Raw genomic sequence first — 26,744 nt, forward strand, 5'->3', positions numbered from 1 at the left:
GCTTGGGTGTCCAAAGGCAAGGCGTCCCGTTACAGGACACCTGGTACTCGGGGACACCTTGTGCTTGGGTGTCCAAAGGCGAGGTGTCCCGTTGCAGGACACCTGGTACCCGGGGGCACCTTGTGCTTGGGTGTACAAAGGCGAGGTGCCCCGTTACAGGACACCTGGTACCACCTTGTGCTTGGGTGTCCAAAGGCGAGGTGTCCCGTTACAGGACACCTGGTACCCGGGGGCAACTCGTGCTTCGGTGGCTAAAGGCGAGGTGTCCCGTTACAGGACACCTGGTACCCAGGGGCACCTTGTACTTGGGTGTGAAATGCGAGGGGTCCCTTTACAGGACACCTAGTACCTGGGACACCTTGTACTTGGGTGTCCAAGATGAAGAATCTTGTTACAGGGCACGTAGTACCCAGCGACACATTGTACTTGGGTGTCAAAGGCGGGAGATCCCATTACAGGACATCTAGTACCCTGGGACACCTTGTACGTAGATTCCAAAGGCGAGGTGTCCTGTTACAGGACATCTAGTGCCCGGGGACACCTTGTACTTGGATGCCAAAGGCGAGGAATCCCGTTACAGGACACTTTGTGCCTAGGTGCCAAAGAAAAGTGCTCATGAAGTAGACCTCTTGTGCCTAAGTGTCCAAAGCAAGCGATCATGTTTAAGGACACCTTGTTACTATGTGTCCAAGAGAAGGAATCCCTTTACAGGGGACTTGGTGCCTAGATGCCCAAGAGAAGAGATCCTTTTACATGGGACCTTGTGCCTAGATGCCCAAGAGAAGGGATCCTTTCACAGGACACCTTGTGCCTAGGTGCCCAAGAGACGAGATCCTTTCACAGGACACCTTGTGCCTAGTTCCCCAAGAGAAGGGATCCTTTCACGGGACACCTTGTGCCTAGGTGCCCAAGAGAAGGGATCCTTTCACAGGACACCTTGTCCCTAGTTCCCCAAGAGAAGGGATCCTTTCACGGGACACCTTGTGACTAGTTCCCTAAGAGAAGGGATCCTTTCACGGGACACCTTGTCCCTAGTTCCCCAAGAGAAGGGATCCTTTCACAGGACACCTTGTCCCTAGTTCCCCAAGAGAAGGGATCCTTTCACAGGACACCTTGTGCCTAGGTGCCCAAGAGAAGGGATCCTTTCACAGGACACCTTGTGCCTAGTTCTCCAAGAGAAGGTATCCTTTCACAGGACACCTTGTGCCTAGTTCCCCAAGAGAAGGGATCCTTTCACAGGACACCTTGTGCCTAGGTGCCCAAGAGAAGGGATCATTTCACAGGACACCCTGTGCCTAGGTGCCCAAGAGAAGGGATCATTTCACAGGACACCCTGTGCCTAGGTGCCCAAGAGAAGGGATCCTTTCACAGGACACCCTGTGTCTAGGTGCCCCAGAGAAGGGATCCTTTCACAGGACACCTTGTCCCTAGTTCCCCAAGAGAAGGGATCCTTTCACGGGACACCTTGTCCCTAGTTCCCCAAGAGAAGGGATCCTTTCACAGGACACCTTGTCCCTAGTTCCCCAAGAGAAGGGATCCTTTCACAGGACACCTTGTTCCTAGTTCCCCAAGAGAAGGGATCCTTTCACAGGACACCTTGTGCCTAGGTGCCCAAGAGAAGGGATCATTTCACAGGACACCCTGTGCCTAGGTGCCCAGGAAAAGGGATCCTTTCACAGGACACCCTGTGCCTAGGTGCCCAAGAGAAGGGATCCTTTCACAGGACACCTTGTCCCTAGTTCCCCAAGAGAAGGGATCCTTTCACAGGACACCTTGTGACTAGTTCCCTAAGAGAAGGGATCCTTTCACGGGACACCTTGTCCCTAGTTCCCCAAGAGAAGGGATCCTTTCACAGGACACCTTGTCCCTAGTTCCCCAAGAGAAGGGATCCTTTCACAGGACACCTTGTGCCTAGGTGCCCAAGAGAAGGGATCATTTCACAGGACACCCTGTGCCTAGGTGCCCAAGAGAAGATATCCTTTCACAGGACACCTTGTGCCTAGTTCTCCAAGAGAAGGTATCCTTTCACAGGACACCTTGTGCCTAGTTCCCCAAGAGAAGGGATCCTTTCACAGGACACCTTGTGCCTAGGTGCCCAAGAGAAGGGATCATTTCACAGGACACCCTGTGCCTAGGTGCCCAAGAGAAGGGATCCTTTCACAGGACACCTTGTCCCTAGTTCCCCAAGAGAAGGGATCCTTTCACGGGACACCTTGTGCCTAGTTCCCCAAGAGAAGGGATCCTTTCACGGGACACCTTGTGCCTAGTTCCCCAAGAGAAGGGATCCTTTCACGGGACACCTTGCGCCTAGTTCCCCAAGAGAAGGGATCCTTTCACAGGACACCTTGTGCCTAGGTGCCCAAGAGAAGGGATCATTTCACAGGACACCCTGTGCCTAGGTGCCCAAGAGAAGGGATCCTTTCACCGGACACCTTGTCCCTAGTTCCCCAAGAGAAGGGATCCTTTCACGGGACACCTTGTCCCTAGTTCCCCAAGAGAAGGGATCCTTTCACAGGACACCTTGTGCCTAGGTGCCCAAGAGAAGGGATCATTTCACAGGACACCCTGTGCCTAGGTGCCCAAGAGAAGGGATCCTTTCACGGGACACCTTGTCCCTAGTTCCCCAAGAGAAGGGATCCTTTCACAGGACACCTTGTGCCTAGGTGCCCAAGAGAAGGGATCCTTTCACGGGACACCTTGTCCCTAGTTCCCCAAGAGAAGGGATCCTTTCACGGGACACCTTGTGCCTAGTTCCCCAAGAGAAGGGATCCTTTCACGGGACACCTTGTGCCTAGTTCCCCAAGAGAAGGGATCCTTTCACGGGACACCTTGCGCCTAGTTCCCCAAGAGAAGGGATCCTTTCACAGGACACCTTGTGCCTAGGTGCCCAAGAGAAGGGATCATTTCACAGGACACCCTGTGCCTAGGTGCCCAAGAGAAGGGATCATTTCACAGGACACCCTGTGCCTAGGTGCCCAAGAGAAGGGATCCTTTCACGGGACACCTTGTCCCTAGTTCCCCAAGAGAAGGGATCCTTTCACAGGACACCTTGTGCCTAGGTGCCCAAGAGAAGGGATCCTTTCACGGGACACCTTGTGCCTAGTTCCCCAAGAGAAGGGATCCTTTCACGGGACACCTTGTCCCTAGGTACCCAAGAGAAGGGATCCTTTCACAGGACACCCTGTGCCTAGGTGCCCAAGAGAAGGGATCCTTTCACAGGACACCTTGTCCCTAGTTCCCCAAGAGAAGGGATCCTTTCACAGGACACCCTGTGCCTAGGTGCCCAAGAGAAGGGATCCTTTTACAGGGGACCTTGTGCCTAGATGCCCAAGAGAAGGGATCCTTTCACAGGACACCTTGTGCCTAGTTCTCCAAGTGAAGGGATCTTTTCACAGGGCACCCTGTGCCTAGGTGCCCAGGAAAAGGTATCCTTTCACAGGACACCCTGTGCCTAGGTGCCCAAGAGAAGGGATCCTTTCACAGGACACCTTGTCCCTAGTTCCCCAAGAGAAGGGATCCTTTCACAGGACACCCTGTGCCTAGGTGCCCAAGAGAAGGGATCCTTTCACAGGACACCTTGTCCCTAGTTCCCCAAGAGAAGGGATCCTTTCACAGGACACCCTGTGCCTAGGTGCCCAAGAGAAGGGATCCTTTCACAGGACACCTTGTTCCCTGTTGCCCAAGAGAAGGGATCCTTTCACAGGACACCTTGTTCCCAGTTGCTCAAGATGAACTTCGCGCCTAAAGACACTTTACGCCTAAGAGCCTAGCGATCTTCGAGAGCCTCTTGACCTGGAAAGACAGCGCCAGCTTGATTTGTTTATTTGAAATGCAGGGGCCTGGTGTGATATTTGAACGCGCTGCTGCGCGAAATTGTGGAGAATAATAAACTAAAACGTGTGCCACTTTTAAGCCAAGCCACCACAACACTTGTTTTGAGTTTTGGCTCCCTTGAAGGACACCTGGCAAGGGCCACTCCCTCATCTTATCTCTTAAATGTGCACAGGTTATCCGTGCTTCCAGTGATGCCCACTGGCTGCTCCGTGGACAGGCACTGTCTGCTCCCTGGAGTGGCATTGGCTGCTGCCGTCCTCCCTGGACGGACACTTGCTGCTCACGTCCTCCCTGGACTGGCACTGGCGTGGCCCGTCCTCCCTGGACTGGCACTGGCGTGTCCTGGCCTCCCTACACTGGCATTGGCATGTCCTGTCCTCCCTGGGCTGGCACTGGCTTGGCCCGTCCTCCCTGGACTGGCATGGTCTGCTCTCTGGAGTGGCACTGGCTGCTCACGTCCTCCCTGGACGGATACTGGCTGCTTCCTTACCCCCTGGACTGGCATTGGTGGTCCCGTCCTTGACTGGCATTGGCTGCTCCCGTCCTCCCTGGACTGGCGTGTCCTGTCCTCCCTGGACTGGCATTGGCGTGTCCTGTCCTCCCTAGACTGGAACTGGCTTGACCAGGCCTCCCTAGACTGGCATTGGCTGCTCCTCTCCTCCCTGGATGGACACTTGCTGCTCACGTCCTCCCTGGACGGATACTGGCTGCTCACGTACTCCCTGGACTGGCACTGGCTTGTACAGTCCTCCCTGGACAGACATTGTCTGCTCCCTGGAGTGGCACTGGCTGCTCACGTCCTCCCTGGACAGACATTGTCTGCTCTCTGGAGTGGCACTGGCTGCTCACGTCCTCCCTGGACGGATACTGGCTGCTCCCTTACCCCCTGGACTGGCATTGGTTGCTCCCTTACCCCCTGGACTGGCATTGGTTGCTCCCATCCTCCCTAAACTGGCACTGGCTTGTCCAGTCCTCCCTAGACTGGCATTGGCTGCTTCCTGTCCCTCTTAATGGGCGCTGCCCCTTTTCCTCCTAGTTGGACAGTGACGGGCTTCTTTCGCCTTGGACGGCACTGGCGATCCGCCGCACCCCGGTGTGGGGGGAGGGGGGGGGGGGTCTGACTGTATCCCACCTCCTGGAAGGACTGTGCCTGCCCAGACTGGCACTGGTCGGCCCTTGGAGCCTGTATGGGCCGTGGCTGCTCCCTGACGCCCTGGGGTACACTGGGCTCACCACGCCTCCCTGAGCAGGCCTCGTTGCTCTTGGAGTCCCGGGATGGTGCTTGCCCTAGGCTGGCACTCGTAGACCGTGCACCCCCCCCCCCCTTTCACCACGCCCCCGTTTGAAAAAAACCGCTCTTACCCTGTGTTCCCCTCTCGGGGGGGCCCGCAGTGGCGTGCCTGTGGGCCATGAGCCCCCCGCAAGCGCGGAAACTGTCCCTGGGCTGTCCATTTGAGTACTAACTGACGACCGTACGCGGGGCGCAGTGGAGTCCTCACAGCCTTGGTTCCCGGTGCCACTACACCTGCTGCACTTCTGATAGCCGCGCCCCTGGTGGCTTGGGTGGTTGCCTAGTCCGTCCGATGAGCGCCTGACGGCAGCGCTTGGGACAGATGGCCGGTGGCGCGCTCCGGTGCCAGCCTGCCAGTCGGATTGAAATGACTCATTTATTTGCCCGAGAAGCACCTCTCGGAGCCCGTGACGCGGGCATGGGGGAGGGGGTCCTTAACGGCCCTCCAAACCCAGGAAGGAGCGGCCCGCTGCCCTGCCAGGCCTCATTACCTGTGCGTTCGGGATGCGCCAGCGGGGCGGGGCCGGCGGATGGCGACAGCTTGCACCCAGCATCAGAAGCGCCACCGGAGCGGGTGGGCACTGCCCAGCTCCAGGGCTGCGGGCTCGGGCTGCCAGGAGCTGGCAACACGAGTTACCCTGGTTGAATGAGCAGCAAAGCATCGTGCAAACGACCTTTTTTGTGCTGTGCCCCCTGCCCGCTTCCAGCCTGGCCTGTCGGTCCTTCACTCAAAGAGGGGGCACAGTGCCAGGCGCGCCCTGCCAGAGCCTGTGTGTCCTTCCCGCGCGAGACCCAAGTAGCATCCGGGGCCCCGTGCATGAAGGGTGCCCCGCAAAGATCCAGCGACCCCGTCGGGCGGATGCACGAACGACGGCTAGTGACCTTTAAAGAAAATGCAGTTGTAATAATCTTGTAACTGAAGTTTATATTGGATTTCAGACTAAAACATATTAAAAATAGATAAGACGGCTCGGTGGGGCAGTGCACCTGCTCCAGAAGTCTGGGTGAGCTCTGCAGGGCGCAGCTGCCCATCCCGGCAGGACATACGTCCTTCATCCTTGTGAGGCCGACAGCAGGAGGCAGCCGGGTATCACACAAACTGAAGGTGCATGGGTTTGACCTGTGGTCTCAGGCTCGACTGTTGTCTGATCTCTTATCCTCCGATCACTTGGGTAACAAACCTCGGTCATTCGGCGCCAGGGAACCCCATGCGTGATCATGTGCTTTACAAATAAATCTTGTTTCTGTGCGCCATTGTCGGTCACTCGCAGCGCTAAGAAGCCGCAATACGTAGGTTGAAAGTGCTGCATGAAGAAACGTGGTGTTGACTTTGTTACCTTGGGCTCCTCTCAGAGGCGCGCACAGCCCGTTTGAGCACTACTCTGAATTTATTTAGAGTTTTATAGACCGCGAACCAGAGCCTTGAGGGTATCAGAGCGCTTTACAGGATTGACAGGTGGTATACAAAAGACTTAGGAGGGGTGGATACAATTGGGATAAAAACAGGGAGATACATTATACAAAAAAAAGAGGGAGCAGTCTCAAAGTGCTGGGTAGGTATCATCCGGAAAGACCATGGGTAATGCCGTAATAGTGGACTGAACAAAGTCACTGAGGTGAATGTAATGCCAGCGGTATCATCCGGAAAGACCATGGGTAATGCCGTAATAGTGGGCTGAAGAAAGTCTCTGAGGTGAATGTAATGCCAGCGGTATCATCCGGAAAGACCATGGGTAATGCCGTAATAGTGGGCTGAAGAAAGTCACTGAGGTGAATGTAATGCCAGCGATATCATCCGGAAAGACCATGGGTAATGCCGTAATAGTGGGCTGAAGAAAGTCACTGAGGTGAATGTAATGCCAGCGATATCATCCGGAAAGACCATGGGTAATGCCGTAATAGTGGGCTGAAGAAAGTCACTGAGGTGAATGTAATGCCAGCGATATCATCCGGAAAGACCATGGGTAATGCCGTAATAGTGGGCTGAAGAAAGTCACTGAGGTGAATGTAATGCCAGCGATATCATCCGGAAAGACCACGGGTAATGCCGTAATAGTGGGCTGAAGAAAGTCTCTGAGGTGAATGTAATGCCAGCGGTATCATCCGGAAAGACCATGGGTAATGCCGTAATATTGGTTGGGGAGATTAGAAGAAACTCCGTTTTTTTTTGCGTTAAGCTTGAGCTGGTTAGAGGTGAGCCAGTGCACAATCAGCTTCAAGGCCTCATTCAGGGAGAGAATGTCCTCAGGGGAAGAGATTTTAAGGTAGATCTGTGTGTCGTTGGCATACATGTGGTAGGCGATATTGGCGGTGCGTAGCACCTCTGTGAGCGGTTCAAGGTAAAGATTGAAGAGGGTTGGGGACAGGGTTGATCCTTGGGGGACTCCAACCGTGATCAGAGTGGAAGCGTTACAGTTGATTAGGATTCTCTGTGAGCGATTCTGGAGGAAGGACCTAAACCATTCGAGAACGGTGCCATCCAATCCTATCCTGAGTTTGAGGCGTTCAAGGAGTGTTTCGTGGTTGACCGTATCGAAAGCCGAGGATCGGTCTAGGAGGATTAGGAGACCGATTTAGGAGACAGATTTTGCCTTGGTCAAGGGCTTGGAGGGCGTCATCCATGATGTGGAGGAGGGTGGTTTCAGTGCTGTGTCCAGGCCTGAAACCGGATTGGAAGTCATCTAGTAGGTGGAAGTTGGTGATGTGTTGGCTCAGCTGCTCTTGCACACATTTCCCCAGAACTTTCGCTAGGAGTGGGATGTTGGATATAGGTCTATAGTTGTCAGGGGATGCAGGATCCAGTGTAGGTTTTTTAAAGATGGGGACGACTTGGCAGTCTTTAAGAGTCCGGTATCGTTCCCTGTAGGAGGGATGCGTTGATTATTGCAGTCCAGGAAGGCATGATAGTTCGAGAGGTGGCAGCTAGGCAGTTTGAGGGGAGAGGATCGTTGTAATGATTGTTTGGGTTTAAGGAGGATAGAATTTTCGAGACCGAGTGTTCGTTGTAGACTTTGAAGTTGAACGATTGCGCTAGATTTTTAGGTGAAGTCTGGGAGGGCAGCGCGGAGAGAAGAGGTAGAGCCAGCGTGGTTTGGGAGTGCGTTGCGGATTTAAGTTAGTTTCCTAGGGCAGAGATTTTATCACAGAAGGAGGAAGATTCCTCACATGATATTAGCGTTTTAGGGGTTTGTTTGGAGGTTTTAGCCAGTTTGTTAGATTGGTGTTTGACAAACTAGAATAGCTTGCGAGGTATGTTCTTGGCGTTCTCCAGTTCTGTTATGAAGAATTCTTTTTTTGAGTTGAGGATTTTCCTATTGTAGGCATTTCTGGACTGGCGGAGAAGTTGTAGATGGGCTGTGTGAGACGTGGGCCTGGCATATGCTGTCCACTAGTTATAGTGGGCATCGTGCACCAGTCCAAACAACCCTTATTGATGATTAGGTTTAAGACAACCTTTATTGAAAGCTCTCCTAGTAGAAGCTATGGAGAGCAGCCTTCAAGCTAAGTCTCGAAGGAATGTAAAGCAGCTTTTTGACCAGATTATAACTCTTGAATGACCAAATGAAAGGAGAACCACACAAAGTATATATAAAAATATATGTATTTATCACTAAACACACTCTACTAACCTCTTTATGAGATTAGAGAGCAAGACACATAATATTACAGTTCTAAAACGACATTAAATAGCACAATATACAATGGTTCCCAGGGGGAGACCAAACCATATATTAAGAAAGTGGTATAAGAACCATGACTTGACTAGACACAGTGCCTAAAGCACGTAGAATCGCTGGGTCCCCAAGGAACCACCCAAGGTAGTGACACAGGAGACCCACGGGTGACGTGTGCAGTGTGAGAACACAGCCGCGAGCCCTGTACAATTCAATAGGAAAGTCGCAGTTGGAAGAATAAGGACACTTAGGAGAGGACTTTGAGCAAACCCCTTTAGACTTAGAGAGTTCTAGGGCCAGCACCCACTGGAGCACCGGAGTACTTGTGTTACCTCACCCAGGAAAGCCGGGTGCATAGGTATCAAATGGTGTCGGGAATCGTCATTGATTTCAGTGGCGATGTGCTGCAAAGTGCTGCTGCTGTGGAAAGGAGAAGTGTCCGGTGTCAGCCAAGCCTGGATCAAAGATGTGAAGAACCTGAAAGCAGAGGTCACTGCTTTCAGTGCTGAGAGCACGGATCGGCCTCGGGGAAGCTTGGAAACCCACCTCCTGTGTTGCAAAATTGTCGGTGAGCAGTGTCGATGCAAACCGGAGAGATGCGTGTTTGGTGCCTGCCTTGCAGGGGAGTAACTCCTTTACTCCAAGGGAGATTCTTAGGTCATCCAACGTCGTGCAGATAGTAGAAGTTCTGGGATTCTGTAGCAGAGTTTCGTCCAGGTAAATCTAAAGTCCTGTAGTCAGGGGTTCCTACTTTATACCCAAGGAAGGGGTGGGACAAACTCTGGGGACCCACCTATGGGAGGTGGTACAAGGTGCCCACTTTAATTAGTGGACAGCATATACCAGACCAACTTCTCACACTGATGACAGAAACTCCATGGCTCAGCGCCTGTGGACATTGACAATGCGTATAGCTTTCGGATGGCTGAGACCTATTGGCTTTGCCAATTCCTGTTAAATTTGTTTTAGCCACACTGCAAAGCTTTAGCACTGCTGTAGAGCATGGCTACAAAACAGTGGCAAAAATAGTAGCTCGAATCGGCGAGACCTATTGATTTTGCCAATGCTTGTTTAAATTTACTTTTAGCCACACTGCAAAACATTTGCGCTGTTGTACAGCATAGCAAAAAAATAATTGCCAAAACCTATAGATGCTGTAGGCGAGACCTATTGGCTTTGCAAATGCTTTACATTAGTTTTAGCCAGACTGCAAAACAATTGTGGTGCTGTACAGATTAGCAACAACACATTGCCGAAGCCAATAGCTCTCACAGGCGAGACCTATTGGCTTCGCCAATGCTTGTTATATTTTTGTACCTCATACACCGTGGACCATATCTACCTTTGCTCACTCTATTTGTCCCAGTCACACCCTCCATCTTTAAAGACCCCGCTCTACGATGATCTCACCCCACCAGTGCCAATCTCTCAACACAGTGAGGGTCCCACTTTTTTTAAAGCGCCTAGACCCGGAAATATTCAAGCCTCTCCTCCCAAGAGTGCCCTAAGGAACGATATTCTAATCGAGGTCTCTGGCTTAAAGGATGGGCGTTTATCGGTCTTGGCTGCTATGACCTACTGCTACCCACGAAACGTGTAGTGCACTGAAGCTGCACCAGTGGTTTTTAATGCTGTTCAAAGACAAGTTGAGGTGTAGACTTCAGTACGAATTGAGAGGCTGTGGAATCCTTTGGTCCTGTTTATTAGCTGTCTGGCCAGTCTCCTGTCTGTGGTACCTTTTTAAACAAGTTAGAATAGGCAGATATGGCCACAATATTTACGAACGAGAAGCTGCTAACCTTCTGCCTTCACTCGCACCTTAGCAAAAAAACATGGGCCAGGTGGCAGAACACGTGGGGGGTCTGAGAAAGGCATCAAGACACCAGACTGACCCTTAATCTATGGCTATCGAGTTTAAATTTAATATTTTGTTTTTCTGTGAAGAGATAGCACCTCAAATCGAATTTTCAAAACTCCTCCCAAAATAATCTTCACTGCTATCATGAGAATCCCCCAAACCTCCCCTCTACCCACCATTTATCATGGAAAATGTAAACCCTGGAACTATTGCCATTATGTGCCACCAAATGCCTCCATTCACCGCTTTCCTGCACACTTGGAAAACATGCATTCTGTCTATCAAAGCGCTCAGGAATGCAGAATTTCAAAGTATTGTAAAACAGCAAAATGACAACAGGCTGAGCCTGCCAGGTCAAGATTCGAATGCGTGACCTGTAGGGACACTGCGCCAAGAACATTATCCCACTCTGCCATCCCTCCCACATACGTCAAATGCCTTGTTTATCATTACTTCATAATTCAGTAACTTTCCTGGGCTGGGTTTTATATGCATGCCCCTTTTATAGGCAACAGATGGGCACGGATTAACTTGGATCAGTCTGTACTTGGTCCATGCTCCACGTCAAGCATCAGAAGTGACTTTTCAGCTGCACTGGCCAATGAACATGCCTGCGAAGAAGAGTGACGCAGAAGAAGACCAATGGTAAATAACAAGACGTTTTTGGATACAAGAGTGCCTCGCAAGCGAGACACCTGCGCTCGCAGGCTCTCCATAAAAAGGCATGAAACAGAAATTAAAATGTAGTTGTGTCAGCAAGGTAAATGCATCCAAAAATACTAATAAGGGCCACTTGATGCCTTTTGGACTTGGCCCTTCTTAGGGGATTTCCCTAAAACCTTTTGGTTTTTTTCTTCCTGGTTTTATGCTGATACTTTTTTTCGTGGCCTTAGGACTCTGGGCACTTTCCCACTGATATGTAGTGTGAAAGCGCACGCGTGCCCTTCCTACACATGGTAGGAAGTGGTGCTTATCAGATTGATTTAGGTGGTGTACCTGTGAGCACCCTGTAAAGAGGTATACCACATACCCAGGGTAGGTGCTGCACTGGCTACTAGTGGGACACAGCACTGATTGTGCCACCCACAAGAATAGCCTTCCAGACATGTCTCGAGGAAGCCATTGCAGGCCTGTGTGTGCGCAGTTGCACTTATGCTCAGGTTGGTATTTCTAAACCATTAGCCAATGCTGAGTATCCCTTTCACTAACACTAGAGCACCCCTAGGGTGAGCGCTGGGGTGGTGGAGCAAGTGATAGGTGAAAGGCATGGCAGGTACACGTGTGTTCCCTGCCCCGGTAGTGAAGAACCCCATGTGTGTTTTCACTACATAAGAGGTCTGCCTTCCCCGTAGGTTGAGATAGGGTAATGGCTGAGATTACTTTAAGCTGCAGTGGTGGCTGACTGTGAAGAACCCCATGTGTGTTTTCACTACATAAGAGGTCTACTTCCCCCATAGGTTAAGATAGGGTAATGGCTAAGATTACTTTAAGCTGCAGTGGTGGCTGACTGTGAAGCAGCCTCATGGTGTTTACTATCATTGGATTCACAGTGACAAATCCTCCCTTGTGGTAACGGTGGATTTGTCATTAATAACGTTGAAATGTTACTCCTAGAAAGTGGGCATTTCTCTGCACTTGGGGGAGCACATTTGTGCCTTCCCCCGAGACGGCCATAAATATTGGGCATGCAAGCAGAGCGACAGACTCTGCTGTTTAAGGACTGGCTAGATAGATTGTGGGGGGAGAGGTTTTGATACTTGGCCCCTGAAGCCATTTCGTGTCCCCACTAAAGATTAGGATCTGCATTCCAGGGCCTCATTGGCTGACCGCACTGAAATTTAGGGGAGAAGTCTGTTCAAAGGGGAACCCTCTGAACCATCCCCAACTTCAAAGGCACACTTCACAATAACTCCTGGTGCCATACTTCAGCAGGACAGAGGTACACTTGTGGGGACGTGGGACCAGACATCCTGCACTGTGTGGGTCTGCTGGATCCTTACTGCAGGGTTGTGTGAGCGTGATACTAAATATTGTGCCGTGATGCTAAATATTGTGCAGCTCTTACAAGTGTCTCATTGGTGGTGAGCGGATTCACCAGTTGCGGGACTCAGCTCGGCCCACTTCATCGTATGTCACATCTCGCTCCGTCGACACACCAACTGCATGCTCATTGCGTGCGGTATCCGGTTCACAGGTTGCGACCCTCTGATGGAGAGAGCATCTGCGGTAGTGCCTCATTATACATCGTGCGGTACTACTGATTCTGTGACTATGAGTGTGGTACCAGATTGTCTGGTGTGACTTTTATCATCGCGCACCAAACGTTGTGCCTCATTCCAGGGAGATACGGCGAACCAGACAGCGGGTTGATTGTAACCAGATTGTCTGCTGCAGCTTGTATCAGTGTAATAGTAAGGGGTGGTGTTTTTTTACTGTAACCGGTGTGCCACGGAGTCCGCATTCATATTATCAACTGACTTGCCGGATATCATTTGCACCTTGTTAAAGTGCGTGTGTTTGCACGAGTGTGCTTCATAAGGACTTCCCGATATCCTTTGCACTGTGTTACGGTGATGTGTGAGTGTAGGAGAGCGTGCTGCATTAGAACAGCCTGCTAATAGCTGCACCATGCAGCAGTATTTTACTGGTTTGTTTCTTTACCTAACAAATACTCTGTTTCGACATTAGTTTTATCTATGCGGCTTTGGCCCACGGTTTTGCTGAAGAGTGTTCTAAATTCCTGTGTGTACACATTCCTGATATCGTTGTGACCTGAGTGCACAACTAAAATGTATGAATTTGAATCATGTGGGCCCAGTTCTGATAACGTATCGCACCGCGTAAGGGTTCTGGGGTAAAATAGCATTTTTCCCAATTGTGCATATTACTGATGTAATTTTAACACTGTCCGAAATATTACAATCCGTACGAAGCCCAAGTGTGATTCAAGCCCAGAAATACATGATGTTTATGTTGTGTTAATGTGTGTGTTGAATGCACTCTTAATTAATATACAGCACGTCTCTTGTGCGACACTCGGTGTATGTATTGTGTGAGAGTGCTGCGCCAATGCTTTGCACTTTGGCTCTGTGATAATCCTGACTGCTCAGGGCCGAGGGAGAGCGTGGGCATACAGTGAGTGTGAGAGTGCTGCGCCAATGCTTTACACTTTGGCTCTGTGATAATCCTGACTGCTCAGTGCCGAGGGAGAGCGCGGGCATACAGTGAGTGTGAGAGTGCTGTGCCAATGCTTTACACTTTGGCTCTGTGATAATCCTGACTGCTCAGTGCCAAGGGAGAGCGTGAGCATACAGTGAGTGTGAGAGTGCTGTGCCAATGCTTTACACTTTGGCTCTGTGATAATCCTGACTGCTCAGTGCCGAGGGAGAGCGTGGGCATACAGTGAGTGTGAGAGTGCTGTGCCAATGCTTTGCACTTTGGCTCTGTGATAATCCTGACCGCTCAGGGCCGAAGGAGAGCGCGGGCATACAGTGAGTGTGAGAGTGCTGCGCCAATGCTTTGCACTTTGGCTCTGTGATAATCCTGACCGCTCAGGGCCGAGGGAGAGCGTGGGCATACAGTGAGTGTGAGAGTGCTGCGCCAATGCTTTGCACTTTGGCTCTGTGATAATCCTGACCGCTCAGGGCCGAGGGAGAGCGTGGGCATACAGTGAGTGTGAGAGTGCTGCGCCAATGCTTTGCACTTTGGCTCTGTGATAATCCTGACCGCTCAGGGCCGAGGGAGAGCGTGGGCATACAGTGAGTGTGAGAGTGCTGCGCCAATGCTTTGCACTTTGGCTCTGTGATAATCCTGACCGCTCAGGGCCGAGGGAGAGCGTGGGCATACAGTGAGTGTGAGAGTGCTGCGCCAATGCTTTGCACTTTGGCTCTGTGATAATCCTGACCGCTCAGGGCCGATGGAGAGCGCGGGCATACAGTGAGTGTGAGAGTGCTGCGCCAATGCTTTGCACTTTGGCTCTGTGATAATCCTGACTGCTCAGTGCCGAGGGAGAGCGTGGGCATACAGTGAGTGTGAGAGTGCTGTGCCAATGCTTTGCACTTTGGCTCTGTGATAATCCTGACCGCTCAGGGCCGAGGGAGAGCGCGGGCATACAGTGAGTGTGAGAGTGCTGCGCCAATGCTTTGCACTTTGGCTCTGTGATAATCCTGACCGCTCAGGGCCGAGGGAGAGCGTGGGCATACAGTGAGTGTGAGAGTGCTGTGCCAATGCTTTGCACTTTGGCTCTGTGATAATCCTGACCGCTCAGGGCCGAGGGAGAGCGTGGGCATACAGTGAGTGTGAGAGTGCTGCGCCAATGCTTTGCACTTTGGCTCTGTGATAATCCTGACCGCTCAGGGCCGAGGGAGAGCGCGGGCATACAGTGAGTGTGAGAGTGCTGCGCCAATGCTTTGCACTTTGGCTCTGTGATAATCCTGACCGCTCAGGGCCGAGGGAGAGCGTGGGCATACAGTGAGTGTGAGAGTGCTGCGCCAATGCTTTGCACTTTGGCTCAGTGATAATCCTGACCGCTCAGGGCCGAGGGAGAGCGTGGGCATACAGTGAGTGTGAGAGTGCTGCGCCAATGCTTTACACTTTGGCTCTGTGATAATCCTGACTGCTCAGTGCCGAGGGAGAGCGTGGGCATACAGTGAGTGTGAGAGTGCTGTGCCAATGATTTGCACTTTGGCTCTGTGATAATCCTGACTGCTCAGTGCCGAGGGAGAGCGTGGGCATACAGTGAGTGTGAGAGTGCTGTGCCAATGCTTTGCACTTTGGCTCTGTGATAATCCTGACCGCTCAGGGCCGAGGGAGAGCGTGGGCATACAGTGAGTGTGAGAGTGCTGCGCCAATGCTTTGCACTTTGGCTCTGTGATAATCCTGACCGCTCAGGGCCGAGGGAGAGCGCGGGCATACAGTGAGTGTGAGAGTGCTGCGCCAATGCTTTGCACTTTGGCTCTGTGATAATCCTGACCGCTCAGGGCCGAGGGAGAGCGTGGGCATACAGTGAGTGTGAGAGTGCTGTGCCAATGCTTTGCACTTTGGCTCTGTGATAATCCTGACCGCTCAGGGCCGAGGGAGAGCGTGGGCATACAGTGAGTGTGAGAGTGCTGCGCCAATGCTTTGCACTTTGGCTCTGTGATAATCCTGACCGCTCAGGGCCGAGGGAGAGCGCGGGCATACAGTGAGTGTGAGAGTGCTGCGCCAATGCTTTGCACTTTGGCTCTGTGATAATCCTGACCGCTCAGGGCCGAGGGAGAGCGTGGGCATACAGTGAGTGTGAGAGTGCTGCGCCAATGCTTTGCACTTTGGCTCTGTGATAATCCTGACTGCTCAGTGCCAAGGGAGAGCGCGGGCATACAGTGAGTGTAATCACTGACGGGATTGGTAGGTTCTATCTGGCTTGGGCACGACCTCAGCCAATCAGAAAGTACCAGATACAACAATGCCCTATTCCTAAAACCAAGTGGGATCACAATTGGGACAACTTATTCATTTGCTAAATGCCGTGGTCTTGACAGACCCAGAGGGACCCAAAGCTCTCCTTCTTTCTGTACTACTCATTTTTGTACTTTTTATTTGAAGGATTGATGACACAGGTCTTCAATTAGCTAGAGTTGTTTGTAGCCAGACTTAATAAATATTGATTACACTACACCTCCAGAGACAGACAGTGCTAGCACACCAGCTGCCATTTTCATTCTGTCATATGTGGGCTCTGTCACTGGTTTCCAGCCCTAGACGCCCCTAGTTAAGTTGCATACAACACAAGCCCTGCCCCCAAGTGGATGGGCACATGGCCCCATGCAAGGCGGGGACTGGGGTACAGGCCCCCAGGTTCTGAGCTCACTGTGCTTCATGTTTCTATTGCAGGATGTCGCAGCGCGTGGCCTGGACCTGCCTCAGGTGACATGGATTGTACAGGTATGTTGCTTCCTGGTGTGGTCATGCGTTGACAGAGAACCCACACATGACTATGTGAAGTTGATTTGCAGCACTATCATCATGGGTGAATTTGTGAATAAATCAAAAATATGTTTCCTGCTCCTCTGCACCCTGAATCGCCTTAAGCAAATCAGATCTTTGGGCAAAAACTGCCTTTATTGTAGTATTTGTGTGTTTAGCACAGTGTTTGCAGGGAGTCCTCGTTACTGTGTTTGGGTCACTTATGTGTATTTACATGCACCCACAAACTCTTCACTTGAACTCTAACAGTTACTCCTTGTGACGCAAAACCTAGGCTCGCTTCCACTGCTTGGGTTTCTACACTCCTATAGATTAATAGCTGTTTATTGGGTTAATCGTATCACATAAACTGCATGAACAGATGGGATACTCGGTGCAAAAACCGATGAGTTCTGCTAGGTAAGGATGGCGTTTTTTCTAAAGAAAATTGTCTGAATATCTTTAATATTAATCATCTGTGCTTATTCACACCCTGTCATAATCTGGATCTTAGACTGTCTGAGCAGCTGCCCCAAACCTCACCAGGAGCCCTCTGTGGTGTGGACTTGTCCGGTTTTCATTCTCATCCTTCCATCCTTCATCCAGCTTGTGGAGGATGGGCCTCTTCTGTTGGAAAGATTTAAGTAGTCCCCCCCCCTCTCTTTAGAGTGTTTCCAACGGGAGCTTCACTGCCTCACTCACTTCTGGTCCCATGAACTGATGGAGTTGACTCTCATTACCCTCTGGGAGTGTGAATAGATGTGTGTGAGGCCTATTCTTGTGAGCTTGGACAGTTACTGGGAGATATCCTGTCTGAATACTGTCCCAGGTTACTGCCTCCTGCCCCCTGCTACCCTCCATTGGAGAACTGTGGTGTTAGTGGTCTGAAAGGCATACTGTAGGATGTCAGTAATCCATTGTTCAGCCGGTGCTATGACTTCTCTGAAGAATGACCGATTACTTACATCTAACTCAGGTTCCTCAGTTAAAACAAAAATAAACAAAGATGGCCAATTTGTGCTGGCACCTTCTGGGGCTGAGATCAGACCTCAAACGTACTTCTCACATTTAACACAAGTCGACACAGAACCAGATGACCGTGGGCCCTTTGGTAAAAGCTGTCATGGGGGTGAACTGTCAGGGTTTGCTATGGTAGAGCCAATGGCCTGAGCTCTGAGAAAAGCCTTTATCTGTTGGTGTTGGCTCAGTGCCCCTCAGTCTTTGCTCAGAAAAGGGATATTAGACTAACATAGTTTTGTTTTAGGGCACACGGCGAGTGCAGGCTGGCAGCAGGAGGTATATTTGGTGGACCGCTGCAGTGAGAGCTTGGCTGTGGGTCATGTTTGCCCTACTGTGGTTAAATGGTAGTAGGGGCCTACACTTCTGGGAGCCGTTGGATGATAACATCCAATGTCTCCTTAATACATTTTAGTTTTCTGAGATGGTTGTTGAACTCGCTGTATTTTGCCCTTTTTAGGTCGAGCCTACAGCAGTGCATGCACTGTTGCTCGACTTTTAGTAAGGGGTTTTTCAAAGTCCTACTCACAAGCGTTTCCTGGCCTAACGCTTACGTGCATGTGCGCGTGAACGCGCGCAGCCGCCGTCTGCCATGCTTATCTCATTAAGCCTTGCTCTGCTTCCACTACCCCCTCACTCCCCCCTCCTTTCTCCACCCACCCTTCTCATCCAGCCGCGTCACTTTTGCAGCTGCGCGGCCGACATTTTTTTCAAAATTTGCTATGGAGCACTCCATACGAGGACACTAGCAGGCCGTCTTCTTTCCTCCCTCGCCATCAACTCGAAATATTCCCTGATTCTACTTATATGGGACGACTTGGGGCCACCGGCTCCCACAAATTGCTGTCGAATAATTTCCATTCAGGGCAACTAGAACGAGTCAGAAAAGTAACCAAACGACTGCTGTTCCCATTGTCTCAAAAGTTCGGGAAGGATATGCATCGAACTTCTTTTCTAAAGTCGTCCCTCCACCTCCTGCCCAGAGCGTGCCCTTCTCTGCCAGTGTGCCCCCTCCCCATAAATCACTATTAGCCCTGGGGTTCTCACTTAACTAGCCCTGGACAGGTTCTCAGGCCCACCTACTGGCCGGCGCTGGACTGCTGAGGGAATAAAGTCTTACCCTGACTGCACCGGCCTCAGCTCCCCAAAATCCACTCAAAAGTTGAAAATACCGTGCTCGTCCTCCTCACTAACGGGCTGTGGCTGTTTGCACTGGCTCACTGTCTACAAAAGCTAGATAGCCGCCTGCAAATATCGCATTTTATATCACCAAAGGCGATTAATATTGGATTAACTGTATTTAACATTTTCTTAAGCAACGGTGATCGGAAACGGGGAGGCTTCCAGTACTGACTGGAGAGACCTGGGCGCTGGTGCTTGAGCTGAGAACATGTGCATGTTTTACAGAAAAGGGAAAAAAGTCGTTTTTTGTTGTTTTTGATCTTTTTGTTATAATGGGGCGGTGCAAGGAGAGGTCATTGAAGGGGAGCTTGAGCTCAGGGTCTGTGTAAAGCTTCCTGGCTCTGTCTGGAGACAAGCGAGGAGCTGCCTCCATTAAATGTTTATTGTCAACACTTCAGTGAATGGGGAAGAAGTCTCTTGTAAGTGAATCTCCTCACTCATGTTCCCGATCGTATTGGATATTTGAGTGCTTTACATGAGCACAGGCACTTTCATTTTATGTTATCCCTATTGCACACGGTGGAGGGGGAATTAAGTGATTTGTCCAGGATCACTGGATGTTGAGCCGGCACCAAGACTCCAACCCGTCCCCCAGTTCCAAGGTCGGCAGCTCTGCCTTCGACATGCATTAGTTGTGTTAAACCACCACCATTGTTTTTAACAACCTGATCTCCCAATTTTAAACCACCACCTCCTTTCCTGCTCGCTGTTAATTCACTCATCTCCCTAAAAAATCTTTTAAACCTGGTTATTTTATTTAGAGTACAACCCCCCTTAAAGTGGGTTATCTCGTGCTTATTGTGTCCGCTCCCTAGTGCTGGAACACTACATTCTGGAGTAGCCATGCGCATTATGAATTATATTATTAATAAATCTCAAAATGCAGTTTATTTCAATGCACTGTTCACTAAATATTTAAACAATAGTAATACAAGCATTGACAAAGCCAATAGATCTCGTATAGACCAAATCTATTGGCTTTGCCAATGCATGTTGTGCTGGGTACTGTGCTTGCTACTTTTCCACCAGGTTACTACTTTGTTAACAGTTGCGATAAGGTGCAGTTTACTATAAATCTAATGATAGAAAGGTAACTGATAATAGAGAGCTTGAGACAAAGTAGAGTCTATGCAGGAAGCAAAGAAATCGGAAGACAACACACAGTGGCGTGGCTTCCATTGGTGAAGCAGGTGCAGTGACACCAGGACCAAACACTGAGGGGCTCACTAACCTTGATTATTGCTGTATTTCACAGTTCAATGAGCGGTCAGGGGGCCTATATCAGTCCTTGCGCTAGGGCCCAGGACCTTAATAAGACATAGATTTTTATTTACGTACATATCACAATCTATATCACCACGCTCTAGCAAACATTAAGGCAAAGTGTCCCAGAACAGAAGACCTACATAAAGAACCAATCCACACTAACACCGTCTCCTTCTACTGCCCTGTGCAGTCCTAAAGTACCACCTTTTATTTAAAGCCTACATGATAAACAGCACACTTTATTATCAGGCAGAGGCTGTATTGTACCTTTAGCATCTCAAACAGCAGCAAATCTATCATCCATTAGTCTGTTCAAGAATCATTCACATTTTGCTTCTACCCACCTCACGATACGGCAATGGACCAGCCCACTTCATCCACTGACTGTTTTGCACTGGGATGCTGGACTACTCCTTTTTGGGATCTCTCTACAAGAATATCCAGCTGTCCGTTGAAGACTGCATTGTATACAATACCACACAGAGTCAACTTTTGCTCATGAATGGATGGCTTTCCTGTCAGTTGCAGGCTTCGCCCTCTCTCTCGCTCATATTACCAATACGAGCTCCCTTCACACACAGCATATATAGCAACTCCACGTGTTACAGAAGTGCACACTTCACGCCTACAGACATCCTACATACCACACGGAGAGTAGCAATTCAGCTTTTCTCACACAGTCTAAAACATCACTAGTTGCCAGTGAAAACGAGTCACGCACACACCACCGACACAAGTATTGCAGCCTCCCATACACGGACCACACAAATGGTACATCGCATGTTACAGCAGTACACGCTGGGCTCACGCACATATCACACACATGCCATGGACACAAGTAAGTAATGCAGCGTTCCCTTCACACATGTATTGTGGTGATTCACAAGTTACAGCAGTGCAACATTATTAGACACATCATATGCGCACTATGAACAGCTGTACAAGCTGTGTTTCCAACATAAGCCTAGAATGGCAGCGTTCGAGGCTCACTAAGGAGGTAATACCAGACAAAACAAAGCATTGGCATAGCCAATAGGTCTCGCCTTTGGGACCTAATAAGTGTTTAGTTATCCAGCACAATATCCTTGGTGCAACAACATCAAGTGTTGCATGGCAAAACACTTATAAGGTCCCAAAGGCGAGACCTATTGGCTATGCCAATGCTTGTTTAAGTTTCATTTTTGAGGCTGTCATCTGGGCAAGGGCACCCACAACTGTACCTTCCAGGTGGCTAAGAATCACGGTCTAAGATCTTCCGATTCCTGCTTGCTGGACTCTGTGGCCACTGGGCCAGGTTTGGAGCGCTTTTATCTTCAGTTCAGAGCTAATGTGCATATTGCCTACCAACCTGATATAGAAGACGTTGCAGATAGATAGGCTGTGGTTTGATTAGCTCAACCATAATTAGCATACTCTTGTGGGTTTTCTGTCCCCTACAGAAATTAGGGATTGTATATGTCTCTGCATTCCTTTTGGATGGCATCACATTAACCAATAAAATATCTGCGCTCCCTGTAAATCGTATCTGGATTTATTTGGAGGAGCTGTCCTCCTAGTAACCGTTGAATATTATTAACTTCCGGCACCCACTCTATACTGTATGTATCCTCCAACCTGAGAAAAGTACTGTCTTCCATGACATCTCACCCGGGCTGGCCCTACAAATGTTCACAATTTATTAACATCACAACTGGTGTTGTAGGATCAGTGTAACTGACACACATAAATGCAGTACTTATCTTCACTTTGAAGTAGACATCAGACCTAGAAGATTGCAACTGGCCTCACAGAAGCAGACTAACTCCCAGCCTGCTCCGTACCATCTCTTCTAGCCTTCTCCGAGACTTGAACAACTTCTTACATCCGGTATGGGTTACATTCGACTTAACAACGCTTTGATGCATCCCCCACCACAGGCTCACCTATGATAAACTTGTTGGGATTTCTATGCTTTCTTGAGTGCCCTAGTTACACATCCTAACCCATGCACACGATGAGCAACGTAAAGAACTCTTTTGGCAAAAAAAAAAGGTGAACCCACCCTCTTAAGAATGGTGTCTTCATACACTACCTGTATCCCTTCACTCTACCAGTATTTAACCATCTGTCTGTTAACAGAGTAGAGAAGACGTCCCGTCTGCCCTCTGCTTGACCCTTAACACAGTGACATTTCCTTCTCAGTGCATTGCCCAATTGTAATGGACTATCTTGTTGCACAACAAACTTGCAAACTGTTTTGTGATGTCGCGTGTTGACAATGTATTGTGCTTACATCTGTTTTGTGATGTATTGTGTTGACCATGTATTGACCCTTTAGGTAACAAGCATTGGCATAGCCAATAGGTCTCGCCTTTTGGACCTTATAAATGTTTGGCTATGCCAATGCTTGTTATATGATGACATCATTGGCCAAGTTCATCTGAAATGATTTCCAGGTATGTCATCGTTATTCTCACTTGTGGTTTCGAAAACTGAAAAATTCGACCTCTTCTTGGTCAGAAGACGCTGGTAAATGTTAAACTGCAATATTCCTGCAGTCGGAAAGGGAACGTTTTAAGTGGAATTAAAGGGTTAATGGGGGTGAGAGAGCTCCGAGTCCGTGCGCTGTAACCCTGGGGCTCGCTGTAGAGCTGTGATGAGTGCTGGATGGGGGCGGGGCCTGAAGGCGGGTAACAGGAAGTAATTTCTTAGACCAGAAATAAACAGTGCCTATCCCGCTGAATGTAGAAAGCTGGAGAAACGAAACTCAAGGAAAGATGCGGAGAGAAGGAAAGAAACTGGGGGGGGGGGGGTGAGGTTACAGGATTAGAGAGAGCAATGCATTAGGGAAGAGAAAGAAACAGCAGGGGCTGGGGGTAGAAAATGTAACGAGCATTTTTGTAATGAAAACGGTGGGAAGGCTTAGTATTCTTCTATGTAAAGGATCCCCGGGAAATAGGGGAGTGGTCCCTTTAATTCCGAATCCAAGCCAGAGAAAAACAAAACCTTGATTTATGCGAGCCTTGTAAGTCAAGTGACTTGCAGGAAGGTGTCCTCCACTAGAGCTGCAGTCACTTCCTCCCTTTCCTCTCCACACTCTCCTCGCGACGGCCTCACACTGCATGTAGAGTCGCAGATTTCCAAGAATGGGGCCTGCTGTACACGCTGCGCCATGGAGGGAGGCACATGGGGGAGGGAGGAGGTTGTGAAGGGGGCAGGGAGGAAGGCAGCACACACCAGGGCAGGAAGGAGTCGAGGCCCCCCCCCCCCCCCCAATTGCTCTAATTTCTGCAATTCTTTCCTCCTCGTGAAAGGAACAGACGGCGGGAAGCAAATCCGAGTGATTTTCAGTAGTGCATGTGCGCCCACCACCGCAATCACCAACAAGCCTCCTTCATAATGTGAAATAAAACCAGTCACACTTCACTCGGGCTGATCAAGAAGGCTAGCTACGGGTGATTTGTAACCAGCAACACACGGAATGCAGCATCCCGCGAGTGGTGCACGCGAGAGTGAGCACCAGGCCATATGTTTTGAATTATCGCGCCCATGTCTGGGCACGATAATTCAAAACATATGGTGCTGTGCGGGTAACCGCTAGCAATAGACCACACACGCACAAGCGTGTGTGTGGTGAGCTTTTTGAAGCCCTCACAATACGTTTTACAGAGCAGTGCATGCTAGGCGAGACCTAAAAACTGCATTAAAATAACTACTTTGCATTGGCTCAACATAGAGAAAAGCTCAAAGTCTCCTTCCTTATGTTAAAAAGGTCTCAATAGCAAATATATAGTATTAATTCTCTGTATTTCCACTACTTCGTGTACGTTGGCTTTAGTAGTGTTTTCTTGCGTCAGCCCTTAATCAGTCTTGGGCTTTGAACTACCCTGCTTGACCAAGTTAATTACCTGCAGGCCAACAAGTAAAACAAATGACTCCCACAAACACTAGGCCTACTTGGAGGTGATTAAGCCTTTGTCTAGTAGAGAGAGAGGTTGGGGTAGAAATCTACATGGGATGATTAACTGTCACCTCACAGACCGGCCTGGTCATGCCTTCTTCATAGGGACAAGGGGAGGCAGGTAGACTACAGGTAACCAGTGTCACCGGCCTGAGCATCACTGACACCAGGCATGCTTACGATAGCTCAACCTCTACTCATTGGCCATCTACATTCTGCCCATTCCAACACAGAAACATACAGCCACTATGATGAGGACGATGGTAACAATGGAGGGGATTTTTATGTATGCGGGGACATATGACAGTGGTCTGAACACATCACCAGATACTGGATAATAGTCCAAATCAAGCAATGGCTACTCAAGACTCCGCCTCCTTCGCCACTGTGCCCAGGAGGGCGGCGAAGGTCCTGGACCTCAGTCTTCTCATGCAAGAAGTGAAAACAAATGTCCTCACTGAGGTCCTCAACCCAGCTCAGGCCATCCAAGAGCCTTTACTGCCTTTCAACAAGGCCCTCATTGACATCCTGGAGGGCACTTGGGCAAAACCAGGATTCTACCCCTCAGTGAACAGGCAAGTGTCAAGGCGACACACGCCTGCTCCTGGGGACCAGGATTCTCTTCTCTAGCACCCCTCCATGGCGAGCGTGGTAGTACAGGTGTCCACCGGCTGCCAGAATTCAAAGGCCTTCCCCATGACTCCACCTGAACGAGAAAATTACTGGAAACATTTGCAAAGAGAATGTTCTTCTGTGCCGGTCATGCGCTTGGGTCTATCAACATCTCATGCATTCTGGGTAGGTCGCCCACACGTTGTGGAACAGAGTGTCTGACATCTTGCCAGCTGTCCTAGAAGACTGTCCCTAGAAGACATCAAACGGAGCTTGCAGCATCTTATTTGTGATGGCAATGCGCAGTGAGGTACACAATACACACCTGTTCGGACAATACTAACTGCCGGGTATGGCAGTCGGAACCAGCATGGTGCTTTGGCGCCACACATGGATTCGCTTCACGGGGTTTTTGTCTGACGTACAGCAGTCCCTAATGGACATGTCCTTTTATGGTTCTAGGCTTTTTGGAGCGAAGGCTCATTTGGCTTTGGACAGGTTTAATGAGAGCAAGGGCATTGCATGCCCTTTCGAGGTTTCTATAGGGACTAGCAAACCGGGGCAGCAACTGTATGTGCCTCAGCTGCAAAAATACGTACACTCCTTTCGAGGACGAGGCCGAGGAACAGTTTGAGTGTGTTCAGACTCGCAGGGGCAACATACTACCCAAACTCCCACCCCCGTTGCACCCTGCGAGGTGGGACATCAGTGTGTTCAGCACCAGAGCAACCTAGCAGATTCCATCCCGGGGTCCAAGGAGACTGTGAAAGATGTGCATTGGTGGGTGCTTGACTGCGATTGGACCGGCCATATGCGAGAGGTGGAGATCAGAGGACTCTGGTCTCTGGTGAAAACTCGCTTCCACAGCAACTTGTCAGAGTTATGAGTGATTCGCTTGACACTGAAGACGCATCTCCTGACCAAGGGAGAACAGCAGCAGATACAGACATCACAACCGCCCTGTGTTTTTGCAAGAAACAGGGCAGTGTGGTGTTGTGGGTCCAGTGCCTGGAGGCCCGGTGTCTCTAAGTGATGTCAACATGTTACAGGATCTTTAAATGCCAGGGCGGATGAACTCCGCTCACGTTGCCTAGCGGACCACGAATGGCAGTTAGACTCTGAGGTGGCACACGGCATCTTCCAGCATTGGTGAGAGCCCTGGCTTGACCTATTCGCCACCACAGAGTGTTAAATGGTAGCGGCAGTTTCAGTCGATAACCTTTCAAGTATTTGCCCGGCGGTAATCGCCTCTCATACCACTCGATAATTTACCAATAAAAGAGGCAGGCGCCGGAGACTGGAAGGCAGGAAACAAAGTTTTATTCCGTCGGAGCAGAACACATCAGATCTGACAGCAAGGTATCGTCACGAGGTGCTCTAACTGCATCTCTGAGACCTGGTCTCTTATACACTGGTTTATTGCTTTATTACACATAGTATATTCTTGAGATTCCCTTGATGCCTGAAAGAACATCCCCTGAAGCCCCGGCTCAGATCCGATCCCACACATGGTTACAGTAGAGGTTCCCACCCTACCCGCAGTGGGAGATGGCTATCGCGCAGCAGGGAATTCCGCTAATTCCCGGGGGTGTGTGCAACCGGCCGGGTCTCAGGGGGTAGGGGCTTTGATCTACTGTAATCCCTTTGATGCGGGGTGTTTCCCTTACAGTAGGGGCAATAAACTGCATCCGCAGGGCTAGGTGATGGCCTGGGACCAGTTCGGACAATGGGGTGCAGAGGAAGGGGGTTGTCAAAGGAGAGGCATGACCATGTATGGGATGTTGGTCGGATGTGGTTCCGTAGCAGGGTCGCGCAGAAGGAGAGGGTTTATGGCCTGTATGAGAGAGCGGGGGTGGCCAGCGCGCGGGGGATGCTTGCAGCGCCAAGGGGACCGCGCTGGCGATTGACAATGAGTGGGGTGCCTAAAATGGCAGCCGTGCGTTCGCTGTGCGTGGTGCTGGGGAGGGGCAAGATGGCGCAGATAATGTTCAGTTTGCAAGCTAAATTTCCACAGTCCTCCCTTTTAACATATCTCGCCAGCTTGTCCGGCCAATATTCACCTTTGTTAGCCTTTCAGTTACAGTATCGTCAATGTTCGTCACACATTTTAAAGATACAGAGTCGTTA

At 50.1% G+C, this 26,744-nt stretch overlaps 1 protein-coding gene across 2 annotated transcripts in view; it reads left to right on the top strand.

Annotated features, from left to right (window-relative positions):
• DDX31 (DEAD-box helicase 31) overlaps positions 1–26,744 on the top strand; it is a 267,577-nt gene that overhangs the window by 59,983 nt on the left and 180,850 nt on the right. For both annotated transcript variants that reach the window (XM_085613914.1, XM_085613915.1), the window contains one exon: positions 16,529–16,579. In XM_085613914.1, the coding sequence (XP_085470040.1) occupies positions 16,529–16,579 (51 nt within the window). The remainder of the gene's footprint in view (positions 1–16,528; positions 16,580–26,744) is intronic.

The sequence above is a fragment of the Triturus cristatus genome, chromosome 1_2 (assembly GCF_964204655.1).
Source record: "Triturus cristatus chromosome 1_2, aTriCri1.1, whole genome shotgun sequence".
NCBI lineage: Eukaryota > Metazoa > Chordata > Amphibia > Caudata > Salamandridae > Triturus > Triturus cristatus.